Source organism: Ranitomeya variabilis, chromosome 2 (assembly GCF_051348905.1).
Source record: "Ranitomeya variabilis isolate aRanVar5 chromosome 2, aRanVar5.hap1, whole genome shotgun sequence".
Lineage (NCBI taxonomy): Eukaryota > Metazoa > Chordata > Amphibia > Anura > Dendrobatidae > Ranitomeya > Ranitomeya variabilis.
Window position 1 is genome coordinate 971,371,513 of NC_135233.1, and position 12,300 is coordinate 971,383,812.

Genomic DNA, 12,300 nt, shown 5'->3' on the forward strand with positions numbered 1-12,300 from the left:
AGCCTCTACGACCACGATTGTTACACCCTTGCTTCTATGTACTAACTAACTTCCAGATGTCATCTCATAGTTCTATCAACTCTCACCCTTCACCCGAACTTACTGTCATGAGATGAGATCTGGAAGTGTTTGTAATGATACATAAGTCAGCCCTGCTGTATCTCTTCACAGAGGCTGCAAGGATCAGTGAAGAGAGGAGGATGTGTTCTTTTCTTCTCTGCGTGACCCTGCCTACTTATGATTGGTCAATCTCATGTAGGGGAAGAAGTGCGTGACCCAAGAGACAAATCTGGCATTTTTGATCCACTCTATATATTACATGTGGCCGGAATTATAGTTCCACTTTATAATATAATAACGGGCGGCATGGTGGCTCAGTGGTTAGCACTACAGCCTTGCAGCGCTGGAGTCCTGGGTTCAAATCCCATCAAGGACAACATCTGCAAGGAGTTTGTATCTTCTCCCCGTGTTTGTGTGAGTTTCCTCCCATACTCCAAAGACATACTGATAGGGAATTTAGATTGTGAGCCCCAATGGGGACAGCAATGATAATGTATGTAGAGCGCTGTGGAATATGTTGAAGCTATATAAAAATAAAGATTATTATTATAAGGATTATTAATATTATATATAATTAATACATCGTGTATAGATTTCTATATTTGTATAAGACTAAAAAGAAAACTATATACCGTATATACTCGAGTATAAGCCGACCCCCCTAATTTTGCCACAAAAAACTAGGAAAACTTAATGACTCGAGTATAAGCCTAGGGTGGAAAATACAGCAGCCACCGGTAAATGTCAAAAATAAAAATAGATACCAATAAAAGTAAAATTAATTGAGACATCAGTAGGTTAAGTGTTTTTGAATATCCATATTGAATCAGGAGCCCCATATACTGCTCCATACAGTTCATGATGACCCCATAAGATGCTCCATACAAAATACACCTGTATTTGCTGTACAAATGCTGATTATGGTCCCATAAGATGCTCCATACAGTCATTTGCCCCATGTAATTCCCCATATAATGCCGATTATGGCCCCATAAGATGCTCCATACAGACATTTGCCCTTTATTGCTGTTGCTGCGATAAAAAAATAAAAATCACATACTCACTTCTCGTCGCCCAGGCCCCCGGCACTTGCTATATTCACCTGCTCCCCGTTCCACCGTCGCCAGCTGCCGCTACGTACCCCGTCCACTGCACTGACTGTTCAGGCTGAGGGCGGCGCGCACCCATCACGTCACCGCGCCCTCTGACCTGAGCGTCACTGCAGAGGATGCAGAAGACGCAGCGGCGGCGGTGGAACGGGGAGCAGGTGAATATCGCGCACTGCTTATACTCATCTGCTCCTGGCGCGGTCCCTGCTTTGCTTTCCCGGCACCGGCAGCTTCTTCCTGTAATGAGCGGGCACATGGTACCGCTCATTACAGTAATGAATATGCGGCTCCACCCCTATGGGGGTGGTGAGTAGGAGCAGGTGAGTATGCTTAGACCGCTGCCACTCCACCTCCCCTGCCGACCCCTGGGTATGACTCGAGTATAAGCCGAGAGGGGCAATTTCAGCCTAAAAAAATGGGCTGAAATTCTCGGCTTATACTCGAGTATATACGGTAATATTATATCACTATTAATATTATACCAGTAGTATAAATGATATAATGTCACATAAATGTCTCCTCTGTTTCTTCAACAGATTCAGGCGTAATGTCATGAACGCCATCCCAGCATTCAGGTATTTATCTAGAATCTCCCATATTCCTCTGTTCTTACTATATGAGTCTTGGATATAAAGAGCAGCAGGAATAATCCTGGTGATACTTCTTATAGATGATATTGTCGGGGTCGTAACGACAATATACCCTCATTCACCAGTCATTCCAAATTAAAGTATGAGCCGAGCATCTGGTACCGGGTAAGAATGACTCAGACAAGGTGCTGATTCAATCTCAATTGAATGCCCGTGCATCTACTCATGTCTGCAACGGTCACAACAACTGGCTTTATTCTAAAATACACAATACTATATTGAGTGTTAGGGGAAGGCGTGCATTAGGCGGGGTTTAAGTTAGCATCCAGTCTTCCTGATTTGTCCTGACGTCTTCTGGTGAATCCTCCTTTTCTTCACATTCCTGAGTTTCGATTTCTGAAGAAATGAAAGTTAACTCTTCGGATACTAAACTGAAACGAAACTGAACACTGGCGGCCATCTTTAAATACAATTACATTTGCATTAGCAGGGGAAAAACTTATTGTTTTACAGTATAAGATATAAAAGTACAAAAAGTATATAAGGAAATATATTTTCACCTTGACAATCCCCCCTAAACACTAAGTTTTTCCCTTAAAGAAAGATCCTTTGAGACTGTCCATGTGATGGGAAAAGGGGAGGTGGATTTCTTCATCCAGACACCTCAGAAACTCTCCCCTAGCGAGAGGCCTCCAGGCAGCTTAACCCTTCACTAACTTCACATGGAGTTCTCCCACTGTCCCTAAACTAAATCTCTTAGCATCATCTGAGAATGGGGGGTTCTGTCTACTCTCTTGAGGGGGACATACTTAGGGATCTCCCCTGGATCAGTACCATCGTACTCTGGTGGGTCTACTTCTTGACTGAGGAAGGTGCCAGTCGGGATTGCTTTCACTAACTACCTAGGCCTGCCCAGGTGTACTTATACATCTATCATATTGTCATTATTTGTTTGTAAAATGAGAAAGGTTGGTTCTCAGGGTCAGCCAATTGCTTTTGCGTAGCTAGCTAGTCAGAGGGCCTCCAGGGATAATACTCCTGTATCTGTCTTACCCTACCTGATGTGGTTGGTTCTCTGGTGGTGGGGGCATGACATGACATGCTGGTCTACAGCTCCTTCCCAAAAGGATTACTGTCAGCCTACTTCCAAAAGTTAATGTCCCCACTATCCACCAACCACAATCCTGTGTCAGCTTCTTATATCACTACATGTGATCTTGTCTGGACAGGATTCAGTGTAATTCTCTTAGGTCGGGTTGCAGCACGGGTCATACAAGTGTTAGGGCCCAAATCCTCAACTATACCCTGGAAGGCATCACAGCTATAATTGACAAATCTTTGTTCACTGTAATATATATATATATTTGATCCATTCAGCATTTTTATTAATCTGCACTTGTGGGATTGTAGAAGCAATGCCAGCATAAATCTGGTTCTGGGCTTTAAACTGGTCAGGCACCCCCCTTGGCACTCCAATAGCATCAATATATACTAGTGGATCTTCTTCATAACTCGTGTGGAGCTGATCAAGGCTTCTCCTCTTTCTGGTAGGTTCATCAGGTATCTTTGGTGTACATATATTGTGTATGTTTAATTAGAAAATCAGTATCTAGAGAACTGTTCCCTTTGCAGAAACTTGTCTTGAAGATCCCTACTGGTGTACCTGTGGTGTCTTGGGAATTATAGCAGGTGTAATTGTCAGCTAATACGGTTACTTCTCCTGGGACCTTTAGTCTAGGTTCCTTATGAAATAGTGGGACATAATCTGGGCAATCAGTGGACTTCAAACCTTTCAACAAATTCATGACACAGGCAGTGGTGTTGTCATCAGGAAAAAGCAGTGCATGTGTGTATAGGTGTGTATTCGCAGCAGCACAAGCAATACATCCTATAGAGATATTCTGGACTCTTACATTGTATCTCACCCATTCTAACCACAGGTTTTTCCTTGGGGCTGTTTGTGTTTCTATGGAGAAAACCTCTTGCCAACTGAGACCTGGAATGGGGATCACTTCATTAACTTCATTTTGCGAACGCTCACCTGGGCTTGCTTTAACTGTACTGGTAACAGGGGCCTTGGTTGGTCTGAAACTAATATCCTGGAGCTGTATATGGCCTAAATTCCCATGGTATCCACTACTAAATACATAATTATAATGCCTTCCCAGTACAAATGTCTGCAGATCAGCAGATTGGGGGCTTTCGAGATTTAGGAGGAGGGGGTGACAACTTTTACCCCATTTACAGCCCCTAAGTGGTTGCAGAAGGGCTGTTAGATGCATTCTCCCACGAAGACTCCTACCCGTCCCATCCTTGGGAACATGGCTTCACTAGGTTTATATCCCCAATCATCTCCCATATTCCAGGCAGCATCTGTCTAATAATAACAGTTATTGTTGTCATTTCTGGTAACACATATATAAAACTGGATGATCCCCTCTACCACCCGTTCAGTCTCGAGGCACTTGACTACATCACAGAAATCAAATCGCCAGATATTTGCCGGGGCTGCCAGGTTTACCCAGAGAATAGTGGGACCAGAATTCTCATTTTTACAATAGGGACCAAAGAGGTAGGGGCGAGGATAGCCCTCAGTTCCAGGATCAAAAACAACAGCAACATTTCCCTTCAGTCACTACTGTGACTAAACACTGGTTCGGTCTCTTTTACAGTGTGAGGCGTGGATCCAGGTGCTCTTTCCTTCAAGTTTTACTGCAGTGGGGGTGACCAGGATCACCGTGTGGGGTCCTTCAAATCTCGGCTGGAGACAATCTCTGCGCACAAACTTTTTCACATACACCAGGTCTCCTGGCACAAAGGGATGGTGTCCAGGAACCTTGTCTGGTTCTGGAAGAGAACTGAAGACAGTTAAATGCACTTTGGCAAGGTGTCCATGTAAGGCCTGCACATAGCTAGTCAAGTCCTGGTACTTGAGCTGCAACTGTTGTGGAAAGAAACATTCAAGATTGGGGCCCCTGCCAAACAGAATCTCATACGGTGACAGTCCTGTCTTCCTGTTTGGGGTATATCTTACTGAAAACAAAGCTAGAGGAAGGCATTCTGTCCATGGTTTACCAGTCTCTGCCATTACCTCCGACATGATCTCTCCAGTAAAATGGGAACTCCGATCGCTTTCAATGACTTCAGGAACTCCATACCTGCATATGATCTCAGCCATCAGTTTCTTCACCGTTGTCTTAGCCGTAGCTTTGGCAACTGGGTAGGCTTCTGGCCAACCTGAAAATAAATCAATGCAGACCAACACATTCTCATACGTCCCTACCCTGGGTAACTGAATTTAATCAATCTGCAGTCTCTGCAATGGGTAAAAGGGCCGGGGAGTGTGTTTGGATGGAGTTTTCACTGTCCTACTCTGATTATGTGTGGCACATATCATGCAGCTCTGTACCTGCCTTTTTGCGCAGGTGGAAAACCCGGGGGCAATCCATTGTTTCTGTAGGGTGTCACACATGGCCGTCTTCGAGTCGTGCACATTCCCGTGCAGAACCTGTGCCATCATTGGGTACAGTACCTGTGGTAGGCAGACCTTTTCACCCCTCCCCCATAGTCCAGTGACGGTATCAGAGCAAGCCCCTATCTTTTGCCACCTATTTTTCTCCTCCTTACTTGCCTGTTCTTGTAACCGGGCTAAGATGTCTTTCAACACAAGTGGAGATGGTGGGGTGTCTAGGTGATGTACTTTAGAGGCTACAGGAGTGCTTGCTGCTTTCTTGGCAGCCTGGTCTACCAGTGCGTTACCCTTTGTCCGTCCATCAGTGCCTTTGGTATGTGCCTTTACCTTTATGATGCCTGCTTGGGTGGGAAGCTGTAGTGCATTCATAAGTTGCTGGACTGCCTCAGCATGTTTAAAGGGGTGGCCATTTGCTGTCAGGAAAGCCCTGGCTCTCCAGATAGGCCCATAACTGTGTGCAATGCCAAAAGCATACCTGGAATCAGTGTAGATATTTACAGTCTTACCTTCTGCTAGTTTGCTCTGCTTCTTGTGCAGACATATGAGCTGGCATTGACTCTGCCTTGATTACCTCATGTTCTGAGACCACAGCATATCTGGTACAGTAGCGTCCTTGGTCATCTTGGTGACGGGATCCATCTACAAAAAGCTCAAAATCAGCATTAGAATGGGCACACTAGAGACCAGCCGTTTCCTGAAACATCAATTCTAGACAATCATATGGTTTGGAAACCTACTCTTGTTCCTCTGGATCCATTTTAGAAAGAAAAAGAGTGTCCTTTTTCATGTCACCTACTCCTCCCCCCTTTGGATCCATAGGAACTAGGAGAAGAGTAGCGGGGTTTAGGACAGTGCACCTTTTCAAAGTCATATTAGTAGGCATGAGAATAGCACACTGAAGTCGCAGCTGTCCAGCCATGGACATGTGGCTAGGTTATACTTGATTAAGGATACTATGTACATCGTGCGGGGTGGCCATAGCCTCTCCTGGTTGCAAGGGGCCATAAGTGGCAAGGGAGGCCTGACACTCTTGGGCTATGGCTGGACTTCCCTTTTCTAGCTATCTGTTGGGCCAAACCACCTCTATATGACAGGGTAGAATTAGCCACTATGGCTCCTACCTGGTGGGTACCGTAATTATGTCCCCATACCTCACTGAGAAAAGAACCTGGGAGCCCTGAGGTGTGATGTAGTAGCGTGAATGACAGGGGAACCAACTTCAGGTTCTTGGAGAGTCTGGCCTTGTAAGTGTGAAGGTTTCACGGGAAGAGGAGATGTAGGGGCCTTTCCGGGCTGGGGGGGTCTGCCATTTACACCGATTAAAACAAGCTCTTGGTCTGAAAATTGACATGACGCAGCTGGGAGGGAGTTAGATTCCTATACAGGGTTAAAGGCGTATTGGAGTGTGAAGCTGGACTTGCATGTACGATAGGAGGGGGCAGAAACTGGAGTCTGTTACATGGAGATAAGAAACACTGATCTCGCAGCTGCAGCGATGGGGGCCAGTGAGCGAGCAAGAATTACTACGGCTAGTGATTTAACCCTTGTCTTTCCTGCTGGGCTAAATTCTTTTGAAAACCTTTTACTATTTTCAATGCATCATCCGGAGTGGAAATCTCAATATCGGGTCTACTACAAAAAGGTATGAATGGGCTTTTTGTTACAGTGAAAATCCCAGATCTTCAAACACTACCATAAGACGCCCATAGAACTTCTCGGCAATCCAGTATATATTGCTGCCTTGACTGTAAGGGGCACAGGGTTTACAGTCGGGAGTAGAGGCTTAATTTCCTGGGGAGGGACCATATTATCTAACAGGGAGCCCCCCTGTTGATCTTCAATTTGCTATATATCAATCACTCAACTTGATACAGGTAATTACCAATCTTTCAATTACTTACAAGTTTTCCTCTATGACTAAGCACAGGTCCATTTCACTTCCAATTTCATACAGTACTTATTGCTTTAAACATAAATCTCTCAGCGTGTACTAAACCAAGGACAGAGAAAACTTTGGAATGCAATACATGGCCCCCCTTCCCTTTAGCCCACAGCACCGAAGGGAGAAATTGCAAGCAGGTCGCACAGGGATTCACTCACCCCCTCCCATCTAGTAACACGGAGATAAGAACTTTCACTGCATTCTTCAGCGCTGAAGGGAGAGCAAAAGCCCAACTCTATACCCCCCCTTTCTCCAGCACGTAGCGCAGATCAGGAGAAAAGAGGAGAACTGACAAAGAAATCTCGCAGCGGTCCGCTCCCCCCCTCCCATCTCCTACAAAGTAACAAATTGCAGCAGTTTTCAGACTTAATTTCTACAAAACTTTCCTATGATCCTCCGTGGTCTGAGCGGAGCCCCAAGGACGGCCCGTACGCACACACACGGCAGGTTTCCACCCAGGTTGGATTCTGCACAACACAAACAGGACACACCCACGCTTCTGGAGAGCTCATCCCGTCGCCATTACAGGGCGCTGGCTGGGACTGCATTTTCATCATCAGTGGCACGGCGGCCATTTTTCAATCTGTAAGATCACAGTTCAAAGGCATTTTATAACCAAACACGGGCTCTACATTGTCTGATCCTCCCTCTCCATCAACCTATTTTCATCCTTTGTTCTTTAAGCTTTGCGCAACTCGCAGATAAGCTTCTTGACTGCCTCTTGCCCTCCCGTGACTCAACTATTGCCTTGACTTCCACAGAATCCTCATCTAACTTGTGGGGCACAGACTTCTTTTGCTTTAAGATACGCAGCATGACTCACAGAATACTGCGCCCTGCTGCAGCTCAGGATCGCTGGCAGCGATATCAACACTGGGTTCCACAATACGGAATCTCGCTCAACGTATTAGAAAAAGAGCCTCGCGCTCAATATTTCCGTCCCTAACCTGAACACCAGTGATTAACAGACTATCCTGCCACGATATTCTAAACAGTCGGGAGGCGGTCTCCTAGTGAGAGCCCTCCACAGAAATACAGGTGGTCCCTGCTCAGGACGTCTTAATTACCTAGCTGGTACAATATCACAGAGGCTGCGTCTCCTATCCCTTCCTCTAAGCTGCCCCACAGTCTACAACTTGCTCAATTTATCACTCCACTTCACTACTAGACAACAGTCACGGGTAGGGTGGTTGAACGGAGTACAATGACCGGTGGAGGAGGTGTGGTGTACACAAGGACGCGCAGAATGCGACGTCTCTCAGTTGCTGGTTCAGAGCGTGGCACAGGATCGCGTTCGATCTCACCACTCGACCGGTCACCTCCCGGACCCAAGGAGACCACAGACAAACCAATAACGGCTGAGACACTAGCAAGTGTGACACATACAGTGTATATGATCGTCACTTACCGTGTACGGAGGGTGATCAGTCCTCGAGGTCAGCCACTACGGGTATCATCCACATACATCCAGGCATGGGTCCAGAGGGTCTCGGATCGCTGGCCACGCCCCCCGTTGGGCTCCAAATTGTCGGGGTCGTAACGACAATATACCCTCATTCACCAGTCATTCCAAATTAAAGTATGAGCCGAGCATCTGGTACCGGGTAAGAATGACTCAGACAAGGTGCTGATTCAATCTCAATTGAACGCCCGTGCATCTACTCATGTCTGCAACGGTCACAACAACTGGCTTTATTCTAAAATACACAATACTATATTGAGTGTTAGGGGAAGGCGTGCATTAGGCGGGGTTTAAGTTAGCATCCAGTCTTCCTGATTTGTCCTGACGTCTTCTGGTGAATCCTCCTTTTCTTCACATTCCTGAGTTTCGATTTCTGAAGAAATGAAAGTTAACTCTTCGGATACTAAACTGAAACGAAACTGAACACTGGCGGCCATCTTTAAATACAATTACATTTGCATTAGCAGGGGAAAAACTTATTGTTTTACAGTATAAGATATAAAAGTACAAAAAGTATATAAGGAAATATATTTTCACCTTGACAATATAAAGTCGTGGCCAAAAGTTTTGAGACTGACAAATTTTGGTTTCACACAGTTTGGTGCTTCAGAGTTTAAGATCTTTTAGTCGGATGTTTCTATCATTACTGAAGTACAATTATCAGCATTTCACATGTTTTTAAACTTTTATTAACAAATACATCAAGTTTATTAGTTAAAAAAATAGTTGTCATTCCACAGCATTTGGCCCAGAAACTGATATCCAGCTGCCAGGGTTAATGGCAGTCTTGAAAAATAAGGGTCAACACTATAATTATTGAGTCTTCTGACTAAAAGATACATAAGAGAAAGGTTGGTGTGGACTCTGCCTAGTTACGAGGTGCTGGAGGATTGGACCGTATAGGCCCGGTCATCAAAAGAATTCAAAATTCACCGCACAATCTTTCAATGCATTTCAGATAGAGTGTTCAATTAATTACAAAAACAGAAATTGGGAGCACAAGGCACAAAAAATAGGAAAAGTGATATGTGAAAAAAAAATAATGATGTTTCGACCCATCCAGGGTCTTAATCATAATATCACTGTAAAAACAAGAAAAAAGGTATATCAATACAACACAATAAAACTTTTCAAGAAAATGGTACATGATATCCCTTTCAGAAAATGGTAAATGATATTTAAATTTATGAAATTTATGAAATAACAATAGCAACATGATACCCAGTATATAAATGCCAAAATTGAAATCAATTAAAAGCACAAAAAACAAGAAAACATTAAGTATTGTCATCAAGTCATAGTACTTTGGAAGTGGAGAAGGAAATTGGGTTAAGAAGGTTAAAGTAAATGACCTTTATCCGTAGTGTAGAAGATAGAAAGGGCACATACACGAGTATAGGAAGCCCTGAGGGACACTCATATATGTGCCCTTTTCTGTACAAGTTTCTGAAAGGGATATCATGCATCATTTTCTTGTAAAGTTTTATCGTGTTGTATTGATATACATTTTTTCTTGTTTTTTTCAGTGATATTATGATTGAGACCCTGGATGGGTCAAAACGTCATTATTTTTTTATATATGCAAATTGCCTCTTCTGAGAAAAAGAGGACTTAACTCTATAGTGCCACCTGTTGGAAGTAGCGATCCTACAAGTCACAATCAACCCTTTAACGAGTCGTGCAATATGACTTAGGATAAAAGCCAAATCAGTATCTCAATTCGCAGACACGGTGTTATTATTTTTATTATTTTTTTAGCACTTTTCCTATTTTTTGTGCCTTGTGCTCCCAATTTCTGTTTTTGTAATAAATTGAACACTTTATCTGAAACGCATTAAGAGCGTGTGCGGTGAATTTTGAATTCTTTTAAAAGATGTAAAAACACTGAAGAAGAAAACTTTGTGAGAACCAAAATTTGTGTCAGTCTCAAAACTTTTGTCACAAACTCAATTATAGAAATCTGTGAATCAATCTTTGTAACTGGAGCTTTATTTTACAGACCAGGCCAATTTCCAACCTGGGTCTACTTGCTGCCAGATCTGGACACCATAATGTAAGTGTAAAAAATTAAAAGGTCCTACCGTCCACAACCACAGATCATTCCACAGAACATTCAGAACATTTCTCTGGTTATACTACATTGGGGAATATAGTTCTAGGTCTTAACACAATTCTTAGCATCTCAGGCAAACCTGAAAACATGACTATGTATAAGCAAGGGAAAAGGAAGGGGAAATATTCAGCTCACCAGTGTGAAGCAGAAGTCCTTGTGTGCAAGCTTGGACAGGAACAAAAGTCTGAACAAAACCTGTGACTCATTGTATGTCAATTGCATGTGTTCCAATGTTGGGACTTTTTTTTTTCCTTTTTCCTGATTCTAATTGTTGACCCAGTTAGGTGTTCAATTTTTTCCAACTTTGTTTTGTTGCTTTGACCCTATAACATACCATGATTAAAACCTTAAGGCTGTGTGCACACGTTGCTGATCGCGTTTTTTTCGTGTTTGTTCACAATAAAAACGCTATAAAACTGCAAAAAAACAGCATACAATATGCATCCCATCATTTAGAATGAATTCCGCAATTTTTGTGCACATGATGCGTTTTTTTTTCCGTGAAAAAAACGCATCGCGGTAAAAAACGCAGCATGTTCATTAATTTTGCCTTTTTTGCGGATTTCCCACTATAAAATGCATTGGGAAATGTCCGGGAAAAAACGCACCAAAAACGCGGCAAAAATGCATGCAGATTTCTTGCAGAAAATTTCAGGTTTTTCTCAGGAATTTTCTGCAAGAAATCCTGAACGTGTGCACATAGACTAACGGGTCAAAACGCGTTGGTCGTATCATGTACTCCACTAATTGCTGTACCACTATGAAACAAGGATTTTAATGGATTTGTCTAAATAAATTGAACTTTTATCCAAGTTTCATGCTGGGGATTTACTTCCTTTTTTCTTCTGAAAACATGACTATAGACCAGTAAGAATGTAATATATAGTTATATTCAGTGGTGCACCGGTAATAGAAGCAGACCACGCAGCCGCTGTCAGGCCTGGTGCTAGTGCCACCACTGCGCACCCTCATTCCTCAATGCCGATACATTTGAAAGCAATGATGGAAGAGGAGCGGTTAGCTGACACTCCCTCCTCCATCATTATCCCTGTGAGTCTGACGTCTCAGCGCAGCGGGCGCAATGAAGTCACTACGTTGTACCTGTTGTGCCGACCAGCACCAAAGATCAGACCACATGCTGCAGAGACCTGAACAGTGGGGGAACAAGAAGAGGTGAGTATTTTTCATTTTTTTTAAATTAATGAGTACATTATGGGGGCCATCAAACTATTTGGAGGGCCACTTAGGAAACAATCATAGTAATTAGAGGGCTACTTGGTGGGCCATCATGCTACTTGGAGGACTATAGACTTGGGGTCTATTATATTATTTGCAGGACTGTATGGGCCAGTTATATTGTGTGTAGGGCTGTATGGGCCAGTTATATTGTGTGTAGGGCTGTATGGGGGGCAGTTATACTGTGTATAGGGCTGTGTGGGGGCCATTATATAGTTTGGAGGTCTGTGTGGAGGGGGCATTATATTATTTGGAGGGATGTGTGGGTTTGCCATTATACTGTTTGGAGGGCTAGTGGGGGACATTATACAGTGTG

The 12,300-nt window shown here is 43.6% G+C and overlaps 2 protein-coding genes across 3 annotated transcripts in view; one reads left to right on the forward strand and one right to left on the reverse strand.

The window, feature by feature from the left end:
- The window catches only part of TM4SF18 (transmembrane 4 L six family member 18), a 182,002-nt gene that overhangs the window by 67,487 nt on the left and 102,215 nt on the right, over positions 1-12,300 (reverse strand). The gene's annotated exons all lie outside the window — the stretch shown is intronic.
- Positions 1-12,300, forward strand: part of LOC143808315 (uncharacterized) — an 87,237-nt gene that overhangs the window by 16,425 nt on the left and 58,512 nt on the right. The window contains exons 3-4 of the mRNA XM_077290838.1: positions 1,706-1,744; positions 10,635-10,688. Of these exons, the coding sequence (XP_077146953.1) occupies positions 1,706-1,744; positions 10,635-10,688 (93 nt within the window). The remainder of the gene's footprint in view (positions 1-1,705; positions 1,745-10,634; positions 10,689-12,300) is intronic.